The sequence below is a fragment of the Ambystoma mexicanum genome, chromosome 5p (assembly GCF_040938575.1).
Source record: "Ambystoma mexicanum isolate Mex_15411 chromosome 5p, UKY_AmexF1_1, whole genome shotgun sequence".
Taxonomy (NCBI): Eukaryota; Metazoa; Chordata; class Amphibia; order Caudata; family Ambystomatidae; genus Ambystoma; species Ambystoma mexicanum.
This window is the reverse complement of record NC_090930.1, coordinates 205,124,174-205,144,482: the sequence shown is the minus strand read 5'-3', so window position 1 is coordinate 205,144,482 and position 20,309 is coordinate 205,124,174. Positions and strand designations below refer to the sequence as shown.

Here is a 20,309-nt window from a genome sequence, read left to right as displayed (position 1 = left end):
ATAAGGTGTGGTGGGAGGATCTCATAAAATAAAATACAGGAGGGACACACAGGTGTCCCCCTGCCCTGTTAACATGTAACAGGGCAGGTCAAATAAAAAGGATATTTGAAGGAGCTTTGAGCAACACTGCATAGAAAGTGCTGTCTACTGCAATGATAAAATCTAGATGCCAGAAAACATGGGGGAAAGCATAACTCAATTAAAAAGTACAAGAAAGTGGCAAAAGGGGTTCCCATGGATAGAGTAAAAGAATGAGTGAGTGTGGAAAAAGGTTCCCGCTCACTCGGGAGAATTAATCTAAAAATCCAATAGTCCAGCCAAAACGCTGGTGGACTCACAAAGTGGGGACAATGTCACTCAAAAAGTAAAATCTACCTTACATGGTCAAACTTCGGGGATGTGAATTCCAGAGGAATACCAGACCCCAGGCACATACAAGCGAACCCTCTCAGCACCTTTGTGAGCTACTGGCCAGAGCTTACTTCAGAAATTACATGGTCATTCCTAGTGTCCGCCCAAACACTCAAGGGCAACAAAGTACACTAGTGTGGCTACGGAATTTCGAAACAACTAGAGACCGTTTTAGAGCCTCCAGGAGAAAAAGAGGGTACTCTGAGCCCCCATGGCACAACCTAAGGAAGCCACTGTTGTAAAGTACACTGACAACAGCCAGAACAACTGACTAAGCCAGGTTGCTTACCCACTTATCCTAAAGGGCACATTGGCAGTAATTCCTACATTTGGGGTCCATAAGCATCCCCAAAGCACCACCTACATAAAGAAATTCTGTTCAAAGTGGGATCTGGATGGGAACTCCATGGAGAAAAATAATCGGGCATCCCAAAAAAATCAAGCCGGAAATTAAGCGTTGCTCACAGGGTGGGCAAAATGGTAGCGTTCTACCAAACAAATATTATGGGCAAACTGACAAAACCTAAATAAACTTAACTGGAAGCATCTAAAATGTTAATATATGTAAGGCTCTCGGTTTTATGTTATTTCTTTTTCTGCCATTTCCGTCTGTATTCATCCATATTTCTTTTTGGGCCTTTTTTTTCTGTATTTATCCAAATTCATTTTTTTGCCATATAAAAAGATAATTTGCAACCAGTATTTTTCTGCATTTATTCTAACATCAAAATGCATTTATTAAAGTACACATGCAGCCATTTAGGAAGGAAATGCAAGATCCATTTTTTCCATAACAAACGGTTGATCCTGTGACTGGTGCAGCCTTAAGATATATACAGCAATTTGAAGAACTTTAATGCTATTTTGTACACCGTTTACACTCTCCATGCTGCCTATCTGCAATGTGATTGGCCTGTGCTGTATGAGTGACATCACAGAGTAAGACCTGTTCTGTTTTTTTTCCAGTTTTACAAATAGATACAGACAGAAAGCAGATTACTTTCTGTCTGTATGTGTGTAAAAATCTGTAAAAACAGAAAACTGGAAGCCTTAATTATATGTAAACATGCATCAAATACCTGTTTATATTGTTTGTGCGTTTTAGAGATGCTTTACTGTTCTTCTATAACTCCTTTCTACATGTAAATAACTTTCGTTTGTACGTTCATCTGTCTGTCCTCCCTCACGAGAGGATGTTTCCCAAATCCCTCTAACAGCCATGAATAAAACATTGATTAATTAATTGATGATTATTTTGTGAGCGTATTAAATGTTTGTAAGGGTACTGTGATGAATCCTTGGATGTTGTCCCTTTTTCCCTATGGGGAGCCCTTTCCCATGAGGCCAGGGAGGTTAGGCCGCTACCCGATAGTCCCCCTGGGGGTGGAACTCATGGGGAGGGATCCCCCCTATGGGGCTACGGGCGACTCTTCGTGGAGAATACTGTATGTACAAAATGCATTCCAAACTCCCTCATCCTTAGTCTGTGGGGACAGTACATTAGTCCCCCACACGTCCATTTACTTGTGTAAAGTAGATCATCCAGCTTTTATGAGATCCATTGAGACGAGGAAGAGTAGAGACCACTTGACTGAAGCTTATTGGAAAACTGGGACGAGGAAGAGTCCGCGAAACCCAGCAAGGAATGATCATACTTGTACTGAGATGAAGATAATGTGAGGTGCCATGGGAAACGCCCTCAGAACCACAGCAAACCTCCTAGTCTATATGGACATTGTACACGTATAAAAACTGAGGAAGGACTCATAATGTCATTGTGCCCTCCGTGAAGGAACCGCGAGGTCCAGCATGGACCAGGGAGAAGGCAGACCGGGACGTGGAGGCAGGAGCAAGAGGGTCCAGAGCAGGTCCAGATCAGAAGGACCTCTTGGCAAGCCAGGAAGGCAAAGCTCCTGGCTTTCCTGAGGACCGGGAAGCGTGGGAAGGAAGATCTGGGAATCCCAGAGTAGAAAATGTGCTGCCGTGCCAACGCAAAGCAAAGAAGGATCACAAGGGTCAGGGGAAGCGCCACAACTGATCGCAGGTATCCAAAACCATTGCAGACCACAAAGAAAAGGTACACAGGTTGCCAGGAAGGTGCTGGGGCCCTGAGAAGGTGGTGAAAAGGCCAGAGGGAAGAGAGAGAAGCTGAGAATAGAGGGTCTGGGATCTGGACAGAGGGAAAGGAACATAATAGAATTTGCTTGCTTTCCTGCCAAGTACTATTAGCAAAACCAAGCAAGAAAGGTGACTCTGGGACCCACTCCCATAAGAGAAACTGTTTGAGGAGAAATATTAAGGGGGTTTTTGACCCAGAAAGACATAACAAGAATCTTTTGGGACACTTCTAAGAGGGTCTGGGACTCAAAAAAGGAAGAAAGGGGGAAATAAAACCTATACCTGGCACGATAGTGATATACCAGGTATAGGAGAAGCCCGAAAAGGGAAAGTGACTTCCTCCAAGCTGCATTTTCCTCATGGCAGTACCTGGCAAGAGAGTACACCAGGTCTGGCCAGCACAGGTCTGCGAGTGAGGTTTGACACACAGAGCACCTCAGAGAGTCCAGGAGAAGGGAGTCATTCCAATTGGTGTTGATGAAGATTGTGAGAGAAGCCAAGAGAAGGGTGTCATTGTCCTGGCATTGTGAAAATCTTGGGAAAGTGCAGGGCTAGGGAGTCATTCCCATTGTTTTTGATGGGAAGTGTGAAAGAAGCCAAGAGAAGGGAGTCATTCTTTTGGCATTGTGAAGAGTAAGAGAAATGCCAGGATACGGGAATCGTCCCATCCTGGTGTTTGTGAATATTGTGTGAGAAGCCAAGGGATGGGAGTCATTTCCTGGGTATTGTGAGAAGCCCAAGAAAGACCAGGGGAAGGAAGGCATCCCCTCTGCGTTGTGAACGGCACAGCAAAGGCCAAGAGAAGGAAGCCGTCCTTCCTGTCACAGTGAGAAGTATTGAGAAACCAGAGGAACTCAGGCCCCCCCGCACCCCCCTAACACTGTGGAGATACAAGACTTTTTCCATGTGCATTTGTGGAGTGCCAAGCCAAGAAAGCTTTTGAGACTTTTGGTTTTGACCTCTTCTCATCACCCAAAAGTGAACTTTGGTCTGTTGTCCAGAAGAAGGGAGCCACTCTTCTGGATGAAGAAGATCACCCATTTACTTAGTTTAATTGTGAGTGTAAGTGAAGGAAATGGGTTTTTGGCACATGATGGTGGACTCCTTGTTTTGATGAAAATCCTGACAGAGTCCTTAGTATTTGGGTGAGGCAGGGAAACCCCTCTTAGTAATAGGGCCAGGTAGGGTTTTCATTTTTAATTTGGCACAATAAAAGTCTATAACCAAAAATATGCCACCCGCGTGTCCGTCTCCCACCTCTACACCTTTAAAGTAATAAATGGCATTTCCTTTTGTACGGGAAATAAGCCCAGTTTGGGGTTATATTTTACAACTACTAAATTGGTTGGTGTTTCAATAGCACACTCGCTATGACCATCTCAAGCTATTGAACTAACCTCAGTCAGGAGCACTGTCGTGACCTCAGTTGCATTCTCTGTGATTGTGTAAAGAAGGTGCAAGTGTTTGCTATCACACCATCAAAATATTTGTTAATTTTACCTACCCTGATGTCAAGAACAGGGGAAAAGGGAATGCCCCTTATGGCAAGAGATCAAGTTGTGGGTTTTGCATGCTCTCTTTGAAACTACTTCTCAGGCGCATGCCCAGCCACTGAAAATGATATCCCATGGCTGGTCAATGCCCAGGTGCACGGGATCTAGTGGGACTTGAAGTAGATGCTCAGTTCCCTAATTTTGGTATTAAATATAATTTTCATAAAGTTAATTTGTTATTTAATTGAAGAGTTTTCCTCAAGTACACATTTGATCAGCAGTGTGTCCCGTTAAATACTACGACAATAAGCATTTATAACTATTGAAGGACTCAACATTATTTTAATCATTCTTTAATTCTCTTTCCTTAAGAAAAAATGTGCAAGTGCTGTACGCCCAACCGAGACATGGCCCAGGACAGCACACTGCCACACTGCGGTGCACACAGCAGGTGCAGTTCCGGATACTGCGCTGCGTGGAAGCCCTTGCTGCTTATCGTTCCATTGCGCCTGGGGATAAACCACATAAATCCAGTTTACATAAATGCCTTTAAAGTAAGAATACTGTATTTACCATTTGATTACGGAATGTCCAAAATGTATTTTTGCAAAATTGTAGATTTGTGGCCCATGGAAAACTATTGGGATTCTAGTCATGAATTATGTTTATAATAGACTATTTCCTCGCCTTTAACACCTTACCCATAGCCATCTTATGGCATTGAGGAGGTTATGGAGGAAGGTCACCTGTTAGTCCTTCAGACCATCAGAATTTACAAAGGAGAGCGTTCACCCAAGACCATGGTCTCTTCCACACACTCATAAAATTGCAGACATTTAAGAGTGTTTTAACAAGGGATGGTCCATAATCACTTCTTTCTAATGGATACCTTCTTCCCATGGATTCCTCATCTATGATAATTCAATGTGCAGCACAGCTGATCTTCGTAAAAGTTCCTCCCACCAGGGTGTGATGCACTACTCCGCATTGGCTCCACTCAATGCCTCTTTGCGCCACCCTCATGGCATTAGATTGAGGTCAGTATATATTGAGGCACAGCACCACATGACCTCAGTTTCTTTTTTCTGTGCACTTTGTATACTTACGGAACATGCTACTTAGTTTCTCCGAGAAAATACCCAACACTACTAAGGCCTCGTGTTTAAAACCTGGATTGCCACTGGCAGATGTCAATTTTGGTTTCCCGATTTTATATGTTTATACTGTTTGGGGGAGAAACATGACGTCAATGATTGCGGGTCTTGCCAATCCATGCAACCCAAGTTCCACCAGGAAAGGGTAGCTAAACTCTTCACCTACCTCCACAAGGAGTTAGATGAGTTTGCATGGCGTGGAGCGCATCCGTAAGGACAGGCCCCGTGTGAGAAAAGACAAGAAAAAGAAGACTCACTGAAAGAGGTCTTGCTCTCCCGGCAGTTCTTCACAACATCACTCGAAGAAGAGGAGTAATTGTTCCAGAGAGTCCCAGGAATCAGTGCTGCAAGTATCATTGCTCACCCAATCCTCCATCCCAGAGGAATGGGAGAACTTCCTCTTAAAGATGCTTGACATCTTCGCCAAGGCTTCAGCAAAGATGCTTGACATCTTCGCCAAGGCCATCGTACTGATGGCTTCGGCACCAATGGCGCCGGTGACTTCAACAGGACCCATTGCATTGCTCCAAACCGGCTGGGTACCGGCAGGTGAACACTCCTGCACGCCTGTGGGCTTGTGCATGGGCTCCAAGTGTGATGATGTCTCCTGGGGCCGACAGGCATCGCATTCAGGCCTCAATGCCAGTTCCACCCTTATCTTCTGCGCCGATCAGCATCAAGCGCATCTGGAGTGCACCCCTCTTCAATTAGGCCATTTATGTCTAAAATGGGCCATATTTATGACAAAGAGGACAACCAAATTCCCATTGGGCTCCATAGAGGAGAGGGACCTCCCAGAGGAATTTTATGGAGAAGGTGAAGACGTCCAAGATCTGTCCGCATATCTCAGGAGGCCAGTGGTCTTGACACCTCCCCTTAGATGGCTATCATACCAGCACTCGCTCTGGGTAAGCCTCAGGGATCCTTGATGGCCAAGGTTGCTGATAACCTGGAGGTATCGGCCCCTTGCAAACCGAAAGTCCAGTTTGAATTAATGGACATACTGGACGAAGGACCCAAGAAGGAGAATTTGCTAACGGTCAGCATAGCGGTGGTGCTCCAGTGCTAGAGGTGTGTGAATGTACTAGGGAGTTTAAGTCCACATGTGGTAGGACTTCAGTAGACTCACTCTTTATTTAATTTATTGATTTAATTAGTTTTCTATAACGTGCCTAATACCATACCCGAGTTTGGTTTCTAAGCGCACATCCGGTATTCAAACCTCTGTTGCTCTGCGTGGTCTTGATTCCAAGACCAGCGTGTTGCCCCTGTGCTATCCTCCGAGTACAGTGCCCCAACTCTTAGGTTTGGCCCGAACTACCAAAAAGGTTTGGTAGCTATGGTCGAGCAGCCAGGCTTAGTCTAGGAGAGAGAAGGGCTGTAGGTGAGTACAAAGACATTTGAGCACAGTTATAGTCAAGAAAACAAACACTTGCACACTGTAGTTATATAAAAATATGGTTCTCCAGCATGGAGTCTGGCATCGATTCACATGCTCATGAATACTCCCTGTTGTCAGCCTGGGAATCCTTGGTAAAAATAAAAAAGCAGTTTCGCTTTAGCCTGAAAACTGCATTTTACTCTATAACCAATCACTGTCCTTTGGGTCTTACTGCCCCCATTCAATGACAGTCGTCTCCCTAAGCTCCACCCCCTGATGCCCATCTTCCTATTATTTACTACATGTTTCAGTGTTGGAAGTCCTCATTTCACTCCTAAAGCCTTTTTTGATATTTCAAGTTGTTTCGATAAATTTAGTGTTTTCTGACCGACATTGTTCCATCTTCAGCAGTCGCTTCAACCTCCATCTTCTTTTCGAAGTTTTCGGAAGGCCTAGTTCACACCTTAACAATGTCGAAGGAGAAGAGGAGTCTCTTCAAACTCTGCGCCAAGTGTGGACTACGGAACGCCTACATCGAGGATCGGCACCTCAAGTGTCTGTATCGCCTACATCTGGACCATAATTAGGACGGATGCGATATTTGCCACGGTTTTCCGACGAAGACCAAGAAGGACCGCTACCTCAGGTTAGCAGCATGGCTCAAGTAGGGGAAGGCCTTCGGGCACAGACCTAACTCGTCCAGGACCGGCCTTTCCCATGAGCGTGCTCTCTCTGAAAAGAGGTCAAGATCCTTTGAGGAGGCCTCTAACCAGAGGATCCAAAAGTAGGCCAAGCGCCATGCTACGGATCCCTCTAGTGTCACCACGGCTGCGGGACCCAGTTTGGGAAGGACCCCTTGCCCGTTTCGATCGCTGTCCACGGTGCGCCTGCCAGTGGGGCGGGGCGTGCTTTCCTCAAGGAAGTCCCTTACCCCTTCGAAGCACTATTCCTCTACCAGACAAGGGAGTGAAGGAGAGGCCCAAGACCCCGTCAGCGACGGCTCAGTCTTCCAAGGCCTCGTCTTCGTTGACGACTACTTCATCCTCCAAGACGTCTGTTCCATTGATGGTGACCACAGCGGCTGCCATCCCGTTGACGGCCCCATCGTTGTGCCCAACAATGACATCAACGACCATTGTTAGTTCGGCTACGGGAGGGGCCATTACGACTGTGATGACCACGGTGAAGACGAGGGCTATGCAACTGTTGTCTTTACCTCCACGGACGCTGATGGCTGTGCCCGCAGCTCCTGAGGAGGCACCTGTGCGAGAACAGGCTTCCATCGTCACCTCTTTCCCTAAGGATTCTGGGAGATTGAGGGAGCTGCTTTCTCTTAAGGATTATTCTCCCCACAGTGGGGAAGGTGGCCCAGGAATGTCTGAAGGGGTCTCTGAGAAGATCCCCACGAATATACTAAACAAAAGAAGATCTCCTTGTCTCTGGAGGTTTGGTAGTATACTAGGGTATAAGGAATTTACCACTCATTCAATTCCACCAGTTATATGGGCAAACAATGTGCGTGGAGTATTCAACCAGACACTGTTAAACCCTACATTTGTATCTTAAAAAACATACCTTTAATACATACAAAGGACAAGTTAAAAACATTAGAATAAAAACCAAAAGTGCTAATGCCGAATAAAGTGTCCCATGCCTATCACCTCTCAGGTGATTACAAAGTGGAAATACAATAAAATACAGTTATACAATCAAAACACAAATGTACACTAGTGGTAACGAATTGATAAAGAGCGCAAGTTTTATAGAACAAAGACCACAATTGTTGTCCACAATTGAGCGTACGTAATTGATGTGTGACTCTAATATGTATGTAAGGGCACAAATGCCTATGTTACATTTTACGTTATCTCAGTGTATATAACAACACTTGGCCTGGTGTTGCATATAACCCAACATGTTTCATTCCTCTGGACTGAAACATTCAGATAATTGGGGCAACTTCTTCAGGGGTAGAGAATAAATGTTGTTAACCCAACCGGGTCCAACATGTGGTATCTTAAGAACAATGCTCGTAAACCTCAATAGTAGTCATACAATTCCGAACGTAGAGTCTCCTCTACTGGCTTTCCGAGGTGAAAATAAAAATGGTGTCCATCCTCAGTCTCTTTCCTCTTAAAGGGATGGTCTAGTAAAAAGTTTTATTTAAAAAATATATAGGCAACATTAAAAAAAAAAAATACTAGCATTCTCCGTTTTAAAACTTCCTATGTAAAATTTTGAGCTATTCAAGCTCAAAATTCGCAAAAGCAAGCACATGGGCGCATCCATTTTGAAAATGGAGGCCCTCCTGTGCTGGCTTTTGCTTTTGCGGCACTAATGAAGGAAAAGCCAGCCAGCTGTTGTAAGCAAAGGCTACCGCTGGGTGGCTTTCCCTTCATTAGTGCTGTAGGCGGAGGACGGGGACCGGAGACCAGAGCAGGAAGGCTGCAGCTGAATCTCGGTAAGTGCTATTTATTTTTTTTTTTTAAATAAGCACTAGCTGTGTTTTTTTTTCTAAGTTTTCTGGGCTGGAGGAGCCCGGAAAACTTAGAAATAAAACTGCAGCTTTAAAAACGTTGTATTTATGTTTGCGGTCGCTTTTGAAGCGACCGCAAACATAAATACAACGTTATTGTGCTGGAAAACGCTGCGGTTTTTCTTTCCGAGTTTCTCAGGCTCCTCCGGCTCGGAGGAGCCTGAGGAACTCGGAAAGAAAAACCGCAGCGTTTTCCAACACAACCGCGTTGTTTCTGCCTGAATCTGCTTTACCATTTGGGGCTCTCGGGCTCCCCATGGGGAGCCCGAGAGCCCCAAATTCAGATTCAGGCAGAAACAACGCGGCATTGCGGAAAACAACCGCGTTGTTTCTGCCTGAATCTGCTTTCCCATTTGGGGCTCTCGGGCTCCCCACATGGGAAATCAGCTGCAGGTAGAAACACTACGCAGCATGTAAACATAACCGCGTGTGTTTCTGCCTGCTGTGGCTTTCACTTTGGGTCTCCGGTGCTCCCCTGGGATTATGTTGCCTATCTATTTTTTAAATACAAATTTTTACTAGACCATCCCTTTAATGAAATGTGAGACCCTAGACCAAACCAGAGATAAAAAAAATTCAGAGAGGAGGCTAGTTAGTTTGAGGGACCTCTCGTATAAATCACATTATTTGTTATATAATGTGTAGGAGATGCCCATGATGCTTACCCTTCATAATTTCCAGTAATGCAAATGTATCTACTGCAAAACTTTGTGTAGCAGTCATGATGCCCCTAGGAACACATATATGATAATCATAGCAGCACATTTCACAAGTTGAAACACAATTGCAGTTGCTTGTCTAATGTATATTAAAATGAAATCATAAAGGAATTTTCACTTACTTGAAGTTCGTTATATACAGTTATGCATTTCGGGTAAAGAAGCATGTATCTCAGTTTTCTAGAAGCCGTGGAGGGTTCTACAGATGCAAATGACAAATATGTAGTTTGTTTTCGTTCTAAAGTGCGCAGAATCTAGATCCTTGCTCCAGTATGTTGCAACAGGTAGTACTAGTCATTTACCTAAATCGATTTAACCACTAAACGTCTAGCCCATAGGTGCAGACTGCTGATTGAAAGTTGCCATTTGTTCCTTTCAGAGTGGAACAACGTAACAATTGTTATGCATAATGGTGGCGAAAAGACACTAATTCGTAAAATGTGACCGACTCGGCTGTCATCAAATTGAACATGTCCGTAGCGCATGAAAATAGACAGTAACACATTATACTAATGAGCTTTGCCAGTGTTTGAAATAATACAAAGAAGTACCTGTGTGTCTGTGCATTGTATTAATTATCAACAGGGATATTGTAAAGATGCTACACTAGTGTGGTCAACACCCAGGCGTGCAACTAAGTAGCCGCTAAAAGTAAAGTAATGACCCAAGGGCGAGTCAATGTCCTTGAAACAGTGGGCTAATGCAGCAGTGTATCTTAAATAAAAAGACGTATGGGTAATGCGTAAATGCACTTCTTACCGTATCACGTTAGGGCATGATGACAGAATTTCGATAGCATGTAGGTAGGCTGTAGTATTGAGGGAGAGTTACATTGTAACATGCCGTTCTTATATAGCAAGAACGTTACAAAACCGAACATCATTCAGTGATGCACACCGTGAGCGTGTGGTCACGCCAAAAATATACACCAGATGATCACCTGCACGAAAATTACTATTTGAATCATAAGGTAGCTCTCTGCCCCATATCCCGCGAGGGATCACCGAGGGGGGTAGGTGGGTAGGGCGGATCTACCATTTGGTCCACCATTCAGCCCAGAACCGGCACCTACAATCCCAGTCATGCCTCAGCCAGCTCCAAGGGACATGTCGTTGGACATCTTGACGACTCGCCACACCCTGGTGTCAGAGATACAGCAGAGGCTACCAGCTGCCCAGGTTCCTGGACCAGCCGTAGCCCTAAAAGGTCCCCAGCGAGGAGGAGTCCTAGGCCGAGCCCGCCATGATCAAGATGCTCATCAAGCCCTACCAGGCTGAAACGACAACCTAGCCCATCAGGGCCAAAATACCTGCCGCCGCCACCACGACCCGGAAGACCGTTGACCCCAGTGAGGGAGTTTCCTTCGCACACGAACACAGCAGCAACTCATACGGACGAGTGCCCCGATAATGTTCCGGATGAGGGTGAACCTCTGGGCACTGATTGGGTTCCTTCCATAGCATGCTGTCAAGAGCCTCCACCCTGTTCAACTTGGTCCAGTAAGAGATGAAGAAAGGGTTCCTTTTTCAGCGTTGGGAGTCCTCACAGAGAACAATCATGTCAATCCCGCTGCTGGATGATGTTTGGGACAAAGGTTTGGAGCTGGTGAAGACACTGAATACCGCCCCTCCCAAAAGAGAGAGAGACTGGAAAAGAAGTACAGGGTGCCGGACTCGGGCCCCCAGGGGCCTGAGATCACAGCCTTCTCCTGACTCTGTAGTGTCTGCCACCGCCAGGAAGCGCTCAGCGAAGACATCCTCCTCATCCATGGTGCCTCTGGACCAAGAAGGGAAGAAGCTGTATGCGGTGGGGAAGCGCATCATTTACACTGCAGCCTCCACCATCAAAGCTGCCTGCGCTCTGGTTATCCTGTCCTGGTATGACCCGGAACTCGGTACAAGCTCAAGCCAATCCTCGACTTCCTACCAGAGGACAAGAAGACAGATGCCCTGGTCCTATTCCAAGAGGGCGAAGTAGCAATGGACCATGCCATCACAGTGAAGCTAGATATTGCGGACTCTATCTTCCACCACATGGGCAACAGAGTAGCCCTTCGGTGCCAAGGTTTGCTGAAGGCTACGAACTTCAGGGCGGACATACAGTCCAAGGTGGTGGACATGCCTTTCGACAGAACAATTTGGTCGGAAAGGCGGTGGACGAGACGCTCCAGTCACGTAAGACAGACACAGAGACTGCATGGTCCATGGGGACGCTGAGGCAGAGGAGATCATAGTCCTTTTGTTCTTCAAGAGGGATATCGGAAATATCCACCAATGGATACTCTGCTCCCTATCGCCAGCCCTCCCGCTCTACCACCCAGGAGGCCTACATTGGGCCCTCGCAAGCCTTCGGCAGCAGAGGTCAGCATTGTCGTTGCCCGCAGGCCAGGATGCAGACACCCAAGCAGGCCTGCACTGACCTTGGATCCGGTCACAGTGGGCGGACGGCTACCGAACTTAGTCGACAAGTGGAAGACCATCACCAGAGACAAAGGGGTGCTGGATGTTCTCCATCAGGGGCACACTTTGGAATTCCAACACAGGTGTCCTGGCATTCCTCCTGTGGCTCGTTAAGAACTAAACATGGCCCAGCTGCTCCAGGAGGTTCAGGCAATGTTAAGAAAGGGGGTGATAGAGCCCATCCGCCAGTGCCTCAGTGGCTATGAAGTGTACTCCAGATACATTCTGGAACCGAAGAAGTCAGGAGGGTGGCAGCCAGTCTTAGACTTAAGATGCCTCAACAAGTACTTGAAATCCCAGAAGTTCAGGATGGTCACATTGCAGCATGTGCAGCTGGAGAAAGGGAATTTCCTGGCAACCTTGGACCTGTAGGACGACTACTTCCACATCCCCATTCATTCAAAACATCGGAAGTTCCTATGGTTTATGGACCAGGGACGGCACTATCAGTTCAGGGCCCTGCCCTTTGGCCTTAAGTCAGCGCAGAGAGTGTTCACAAAGTGTTTGGCTCTGGTTGCAGCGTGTCTACTCCTCAAGGGGATTCACGGCTACCCTTATCTAGACAACTGACTGATCCGCTCCCGCTCTCACGTGCTGGCACTCCAGCACCCCACGGAGACCATTCACCTACTGACAGTTCTCGGATTCTCCATCAACTATCCAAAGTCCTGTGCGGAGCCATCACAGAACGCTCTGTTTCTGGTCACCCGCCTCAACACGATCACATGCTTGGCAACCCCCTCGGAGGAGAGGGTAACGGCCATCCTGGGGAAGGTGCTGCGCCTATCGTCAGTGCAGAACGCAACAGGGCAAGCCATCAAGTCGTTGTTGGGTATGCTCTCCTCCTGCATTCACCTCGTCCCATTTTGCAGACTTCAGATGAGACCTCTTCAGGAGTTTCCTGGATGCACAATGTTGGGCAAGATTGTATGCAGTACCCTTTGGGTGCACTACAATAACCTTGACCTCCTGGCAATAGGGACCCAATCTTTGGTATAAGTCTGAACTACACAGGTTGGTAGTGTGGCTGAGCAGCCAGGCTTAACTCAAGAGAGGTCAATGTGAGCGGTAATGTGACAGAGTTTCACAGTAGCAGTTATTCAAATAAACACTTACACTCAAGGTTTCTTGATAAAAACAATTATTCATGTATTTCACAATCAGTTGTATAAGCCTTCTTCAGAAGGGAGAAATATATATAAAATACACTTCAAAACACTCTTAGTTTCTCTAAATTAGATGATACTCATTGGGGATGGCACATAGACAATTCCTACATCCCCAGGTGACTTAAATACCTAGGACACTGTGGACATTGATTTATCACTAGGACATTTAGAGCAATACCGAGTTTGGTGTAAAAGTTAGAATAGAGGAATAAAACAACGGTTAACAAATAATTCATAAACGGGTAAGTACTTTTGATACCTTCCAATACAGAGTAAATTAACCCTTTCCTGGGAGAAAGGCCAACGCACAAAGTCATAGGTAAAGAGGAGTCTCTCAGGGAGCCAGGGCAGCCAATGTTAATTGCACAATTTCTAGGGGAGCTGAAGATCTTCTTTGCAGGTAGGTAAAAAGTCTTGCACAAAGTTTTTAGAAATGTTTGTTGAAAATAGAACACTTGAAGGGCCACAAGCTGGGAGGATTGTGAGGGGCAAAGCTTTAGCAACTCTGCCAGGTAACCAAGACAGGTCTCAACTGAGAGCAAGTAAGGCTACACAACAAGAGGTAAATTCTCTTAGACTTTACAGTACCTCTGGTTAGAAGACATGGTTGAAGCTGGCTTCTGTTCCTGTACTGCTCTGCAGGTCCTGTTTTTCCTGAGCCTCATTTGTGGGGACAAGAGCGAGGACATCTGGGGACTCCTGCTATGCAATGGAAAGGGCAGCTGAAGCAATTCAGCGGTTCTAAAGTGTTTCAGCTCCTCGCGTCTGACAGCAAATAGCAACACTGCGGTTCTTGGTTACCACTTCAGACTTTCCTTGCCTCTGGGGTCCAGCACTCTGTTGAGGTGGCTCAGACTTGGTCAGTCCTGCATCAGGGAATCCGGAGGAACTGCCTAACTCCCGGGTTCATCTTAAAAGCAATGCACACAATCTGGTGTTCCTGTCCCTGCAACTTTGGTTCCAGCAGCAGCAGCAGTTGAAATACCAGCTTCGATAGGCTGTCCAGACGGGTTTACTTTGGAGTTGATAGGTCCCACCAACTCAAAGGGAGAAGTCGTCCTTGCAGGGCTTCTCTAGTCGAGGCGAATTCAAAGCTTCAGCACAGCAGGTGGGCTTCACCGGGCAACCAATGGTCCAGGATTTGCAGCAGATGTCTCTTCCAAGTTGTTCTTCGGATTCCTTCGTCCAGTGGTCGACTCAGCCTTCCAAGCCAAAAAAGCCTTGACTTTTATGCAGGTTTCTCCCATTCATTCCAGCCTAGCTGTCAATCACACAGCAGGGTGGCTGTCCTTGCCCGACAGCCAGCCAGCAATCACCTTTGGGTGCATTCCTGTAACCAAGGGGATTAAGCACAGGAAGTGTTGGGCACCTCCCTCACATCCTGCCCCTGCCAGAAATACTGGACCCAGAGGTGGGCTTCACTCGTGAATCCCAGCAAAGGCAAAACGAACAAAGGGACCAAACCTGGTTTGGCGCGAGGAGTAAATCTCAAGAAGGACCTTTCCAATAAGAAATGGCGAAAAAAGAAGACCGGGCCATTTTGACAAAATGGGTATCCATGGGTGCTTTACTGCAGCTGCAAACGCAGCACGTGGTAAAAAACACACAATGGTAGTAAAAAGTAAAACACTCCCACCCGCCATTAATTGTTGAAAGGGTAATATAAAAATGTTACATGAGAAACTAAGTAACCCCTCCACTCCCTTGCAGCCTCCCCTGCTATCATGTGCTGCTCTTTGCCATTGGCCCAGGCCTATTGATATGTGGCCTATCGTGGACCGGCAGGCTTCAGCCGGCCCCCTTGCTCAAAGGCCCTCTTCTCTTTCGCCCTGCGCTACTCCGACATTGCTGGACATGGATTTTTGGTCTCCACACCTTGACAACGTGAAGGAAGAACATCGCCACCCACTGACCGCTGTGCACCTCCACCTCCATTCTTCCTGGCGCTAGGTATGAGATATGCACGCTGCAGTGTTGATTTTTTTTTAATCAAAGATTTTATTGGTTTTCAAGGTTAAACATCATTACAAACATCTCTCAACATTCCAGGGAGGGGCATGGGAGGGAGATGGGGAGGGGGAAGTGGGGGCAAGGGAGGGGAAGAGGGGGAGAGAGAAGGGAGGGGGGAAGTGCTAGGGCAGGGGAGTGGCAGGGAGAGAGCAATGTAATCAAAAGAAACAACATTAACCGTTACAAACTCAGCTTCAGGGACCTTGGTCCAACAGACCATCAAGTTTTACATAGGATGATTTCATGGCACAGGGCGATCTTAACAGAGTTAGTATTTCCCTTTCAATGGGTCTCACACAGTTACAGTGGATACAGGGTCGGCCTCGGCCTTCAGCTGTCCTCCTCCCATCTTCTCCATATTTCCCTGCTTTTTGGGGGCACCCTCTTGCTTTGTACACCTGGTGCTCCATTACCGCACATATGTCCACGTCCGTGACCCACTGGTCATAGCTGGGTGTGCGCTCCGAACCCCACAGTTGTGCAATGTTCCGCCTAAGGACTGCGAACGCGGTTGACCACAGCAGTTTCTCATAGCGAGATAAGTCCGTTTCCCCGGAGACCCCCAGAAGCAATTGTTTCGGGCACCTCTGTATCGTCTTTCCCAGAATGTTAGACAGTTTATCGCAGCATTTCTGCCAGAGCAACTGAATATTGCTACACTCCCACCGAATATAAAAAAAGGTACCTTCCTCTCGCTTGCAGCGTAGACACTTGGTGTCCACGGCCCTGCACCATCGGAAGAGTGCCACTCTCGGGTAGTAGGTGCGGTGCAGGATCTTCAGCTGGACGAGTCAGAGTCTCGAAGTGATGGTGGTTTCACGCGGGTACATCAGGGCCTCCGTCCAGTCTTCCGGAAGGAGGGGGCCCACATCTCGCTCCCATTTTGTTTTCAGGACGGATAGCTCTGATGTTGCAAAGGAGGTTATTACAGTGTACATGGTGGAGGTGACCTTCCGCTCTACCCGCTCCAGAACTATGTTTCGTTCAAGCGGGGAGCTTTCGGGCAGATCTTGTATGGTCCGTCGGTAGGCTGTCCAGGCATGATTTAGCTGCATGTGGTGGAACCTTTTCGTGTCCCGCAGGGAAAACCTTTCTTGCATCATTTCAAACGTTGCCAGGTTGTCTTCCTGTACCACATCTCCAACGGTGGAGATTCCACGCTGGGTCCATTCGGGCCATTTCGGCAGTTTCCATACTTCGGGGAGGTTGCAATTGTTCCACAAAGGCTGGGCCAGTGTTGTTTTTCTGCCCCAGCCCAAGAATCGGAGCGCTTCCTTCCAAATTCTCGTTATGTGGGATGCCATGTCAGATTTCGGAGGGCGGTCCAAGTCTCTGTAGAGGTGCTCTATTGGCTTGATTGTAGTGTTGCAATGGAAGCCCTTGATATGCGGGAGACTCCTGTCACCGTGACGCATGTCGTTTACCACCTCCATCTGACTGGCCCAGTAGTATGATTGCATCCTGGGCAGCCCGATCCCTCCCCCCCTCCCAAACAGACCTCTGAAGGGTCGCAAGAGCAATTCTCAGGTGGCCACCTTTCCAGAGCAGTTTCCAGAGGGTTCATTTGATTTTGTGGAAGTCCCGGTGGTCGATATGTAATGGCGCATTTTGCAGGATGTATAGAAATTTCGGGAGGGCGATCATTTTAAATAATGCTGCCCTACTCATCAGTGTCAGCGGCAAGGAGATCCAGTGGCGAGTGTCGTCTGTAAATTTTGCCATCAAGGGGGGCAGGTTCAGGGCAGTATATTCAGTAAGGTGCATTGTAATGTGTATCCCCAAGTATTTGAATTGTTCCTTCTCGATTTGGTAGGGGCCGGTCGCCAGACATGACGATGGAGTGTTCCCTATAGGAAAAAGGATGGACTTGGACCAGTTCACGCGCAGTCCACAGAATGCCTCATATTGGCCCAGCAGCTGCACGTCTCTGGGGCAGGAGGTATTTGGGTCCTTCAGGTAGATGAGTAGGTCATCTGCGTAAAGGGATATTCTGTCTTCCCAGGTATAGGACCATCGGAAACCCTCCCATGTTGGGTCGTTTCGTAACAGGATCGCCAGGGGTTCGATCGCAATAGCAAAGATCATGGCGGATAGTGGGCAGCCCTGCCTTGTACCCCTTCTCAGATCGAAGAGTTCTGATCGCCAACCATTGACCCTGGTCCTAGCAACGGGGGCTTCGTATAGTAGCTTCACCCAACACATGAAGTTCTCTCCAAAGCCCATGCGGCGCATAATGGTCCAGACAGTCTCCCATCTCACCGAATCGAAGGCTTTTTCAAAGTCAATTGCCAACAGGGCCAGTGTCCCTGTATGCTGCCGGCTCTTTCCAAAGCCGCGAATAGTCTGCGGAAGTTCATGCGAGTTGATCTCTGTGGCATGAAACCGCACTGGTCTGGGTGGATCAAGTAGGGAATTACCTCTTGTAGACGGTCCGCTAGAAGCTTCGCCAGTATTTTAGTTTCAGAGTTGATGAGTGAGATGGGCCTGTACGAGCTACATCTGTCTGGGGGCTTGTCCGGCTTAGGGATCACTACAATTGTTGCTTCTCGGAGATCTGGGTGGAGAATGCCCTTTTCGCGAGCATGGAGGTACATTTGCAGGAGCTGGGGGGCTATCACGTTAGTGCCCACCCTTCGCCATAGCTCTACCGGGAAGCCGTTTGGACCAGGAGTCTTACCGGTCTGCAGCCCAGAAATGGTGGCTAGGATCTCATCTTCCGTGATCTCCCGCTCCAGTCGTTGTATTTGCGCCTCATTCAGGGTAGGGGTTTCAATTCGATCCATGATTGTGGGGTCCATCGGGGTTGTGGATTCACTGTATAGCTCTGCGTAGTATTCCGCAAAGCCCTGGGTTATTTCCTAATCCGTCACCCTTGCGTTCTAACCGTCCGCTTCAAGTCTCCGGACATGGCTACGTCCCTGCTCCTTCCTTTCCAGCCATGCCAGCATCTCACCAGCCTTGTCACCGGTTTCATAGACCCTTGCTCTCATTGCAGTGTGCGCTTGGCGCGCATTGTCCATCGCTGTGCTTTGTAGTCTTTTTTGTGCAAGTAGCAACGTCCGGTTAGAGGCCGCCGTATTTTCGTCTACGTGCCTCTCCTCTGCCTGTTTGACTTGGAGCTCTGCTTCAAGGATCTTACTCATGTGCAGCCTCTTTTTGGCCGCCGTCCAGGATATTAGTACGCCCCTCATCACTGCTTTATAGGCTTCCCATAGCATTTCAGGGTTCGTTGCAGTCTGTGTGTTTAGTATGAGGTGGTGGTCTCCTGTAGTTTATCTATCAGCTCTGGGTCTCTGTGTAGGTCAGTTGCGGGAGTGAAGAAGTAGTCCAGTCTAGAGAGCGACGCATGGGCCCCTGAGTGGAAAGAGTATGCTTTAGCATCTGGGTGCAGTTCCCTCCACACCTCGCACAGGCCGAGTGCGTTGGCGAACGTAGCAAGCCTAGTGGGGACTTTGGTGTTCCTATTTCGTATATGGGATCTATCCAGAGTGACATTTAATGACTTCATTGAAGTCACCGCCAAGTATCAAGCAGTCAGAGGTGTCATTAGCAATTAACGGGGTAATATCAGTGAGCAGTGATTCTAGAAGGGTCGGTGGTGCATAGATGGCTATCAGTGCAATGGACTGCCCCCATCACATATATGTATCTGCCTCCTGTATCATGGGTCACTGTGTAGAGGTGGAGGGGCAGGTTTTTGTGTATCAGGATCATAACGCCTCTTGAGCCCATCGTAAAGCCTGAGTGAAATATCAGCTTATAATTTGTACGCTTAAATAGGGTGCATTCTGTGCCTGCAAGATGTGTCTCGGATAGGAACATTATGTCAGCCCCCCGTCTGTTCGAAAATTGGCGCACCAGGCGGCGCTTAATTGCATTGCCTAGGCCATTGACGTTCCACGACATGAGCCTCAGTGTTCTGAGAGTGTCGACCTTATTACGATACTCTGCAATGCGAGTGTGTGTCGGTGGCCGCCCTGCTAGTCGCATGCAGCGTTATGCGCCTGTTGGAAACATGCCAGTGGTGTACTGGCGACCTTCCTGGCCATGTTCCTCCATTAGCTGGATAGGTCCCTGATGAAGCTGTGCCTAACAAACCCAAAACCCCCCACCCCATACTCCTCCCAACTAGATGCATCGGTCGCCCAAACAAAAACTCTATGGTGTCAACTGGACACCTAACATGCACCGAACTTAATATCAAACAAAAGTGGTCCCCCTTCTAGGGAAAGCCCGGGGGGGGAGGTAGTACTCCTCAAAAGGTGATCCCCAAGGGCAATCCACGCGTAAAGTACACCTGGGATTTGTTGCGCTCTCAGGGGGGGGGCTCTTTCCTATCGTAGTGCCTAGGGCGTACCGCGACCACTACAGGTGGATGTGTGCTGCCTATCATTGTGTGTATGCGTGTACTGTGAGAAGATCTATGGTCTGACTTGCGTATCTCTGTATGGACACAGGATTGTTGAGGGGGTTATCACCCCCCTAGATCTTCCGGTGGGTCCTGCGGTGGTGGTCGGTGGGGTTCTCCCCCTATTTTCGCGGGGGGTGGACCAGTCTCCCTCTATGTTTTGCTCGGCCCAACGCCAAGCCTCTTTAGGGTCACTAAAATGGACTGTTGTGCCTTTATGGTAAATCTTGAGTTGTGCAGGGAAGAGCAGGCCGTATTTCATGCCCATCGTGTGTAGCTGTCGTTTCAGGGAGTCAAAGGATTGCCTTGCCCTTTGCACTTCCCTCGTGTAATCCGGAAAAAAGGCGATTTTGGAGCCATTGAACGTGACTGCTCCTTTGGCACTCGCATGTTGCAGCAGGGCGTCGCGGTCTCTGTAATTTAAGAATTGTGCTATCACAGTTCTTGGAGG

The 20,309-nt window shown here is 47.7% G+C and overlaps 1 protein-coding gene across 1 annotated transcript in view; it reads left to right on the top strand.

The window, feature by feature from the left end:
* Positions 1-20,309, top strand: part of ATG4A (autophagy related 4A cysteine peptidase) — a 551,858-nt gene that overhangs the window by 301,937 nt on the left and 229,612 nt on the right. Inside the window, exon 8 of the mRNA XM_069612630.1 lies at positions 4,395-4,576. Coding sequence (XP_069468731.1) covers positions 4,395-4,576 — 182 coding nt within the window. The remainder of the gene's footprint in view (positions 1-4,394; positions 4,577-20,309) is intronic.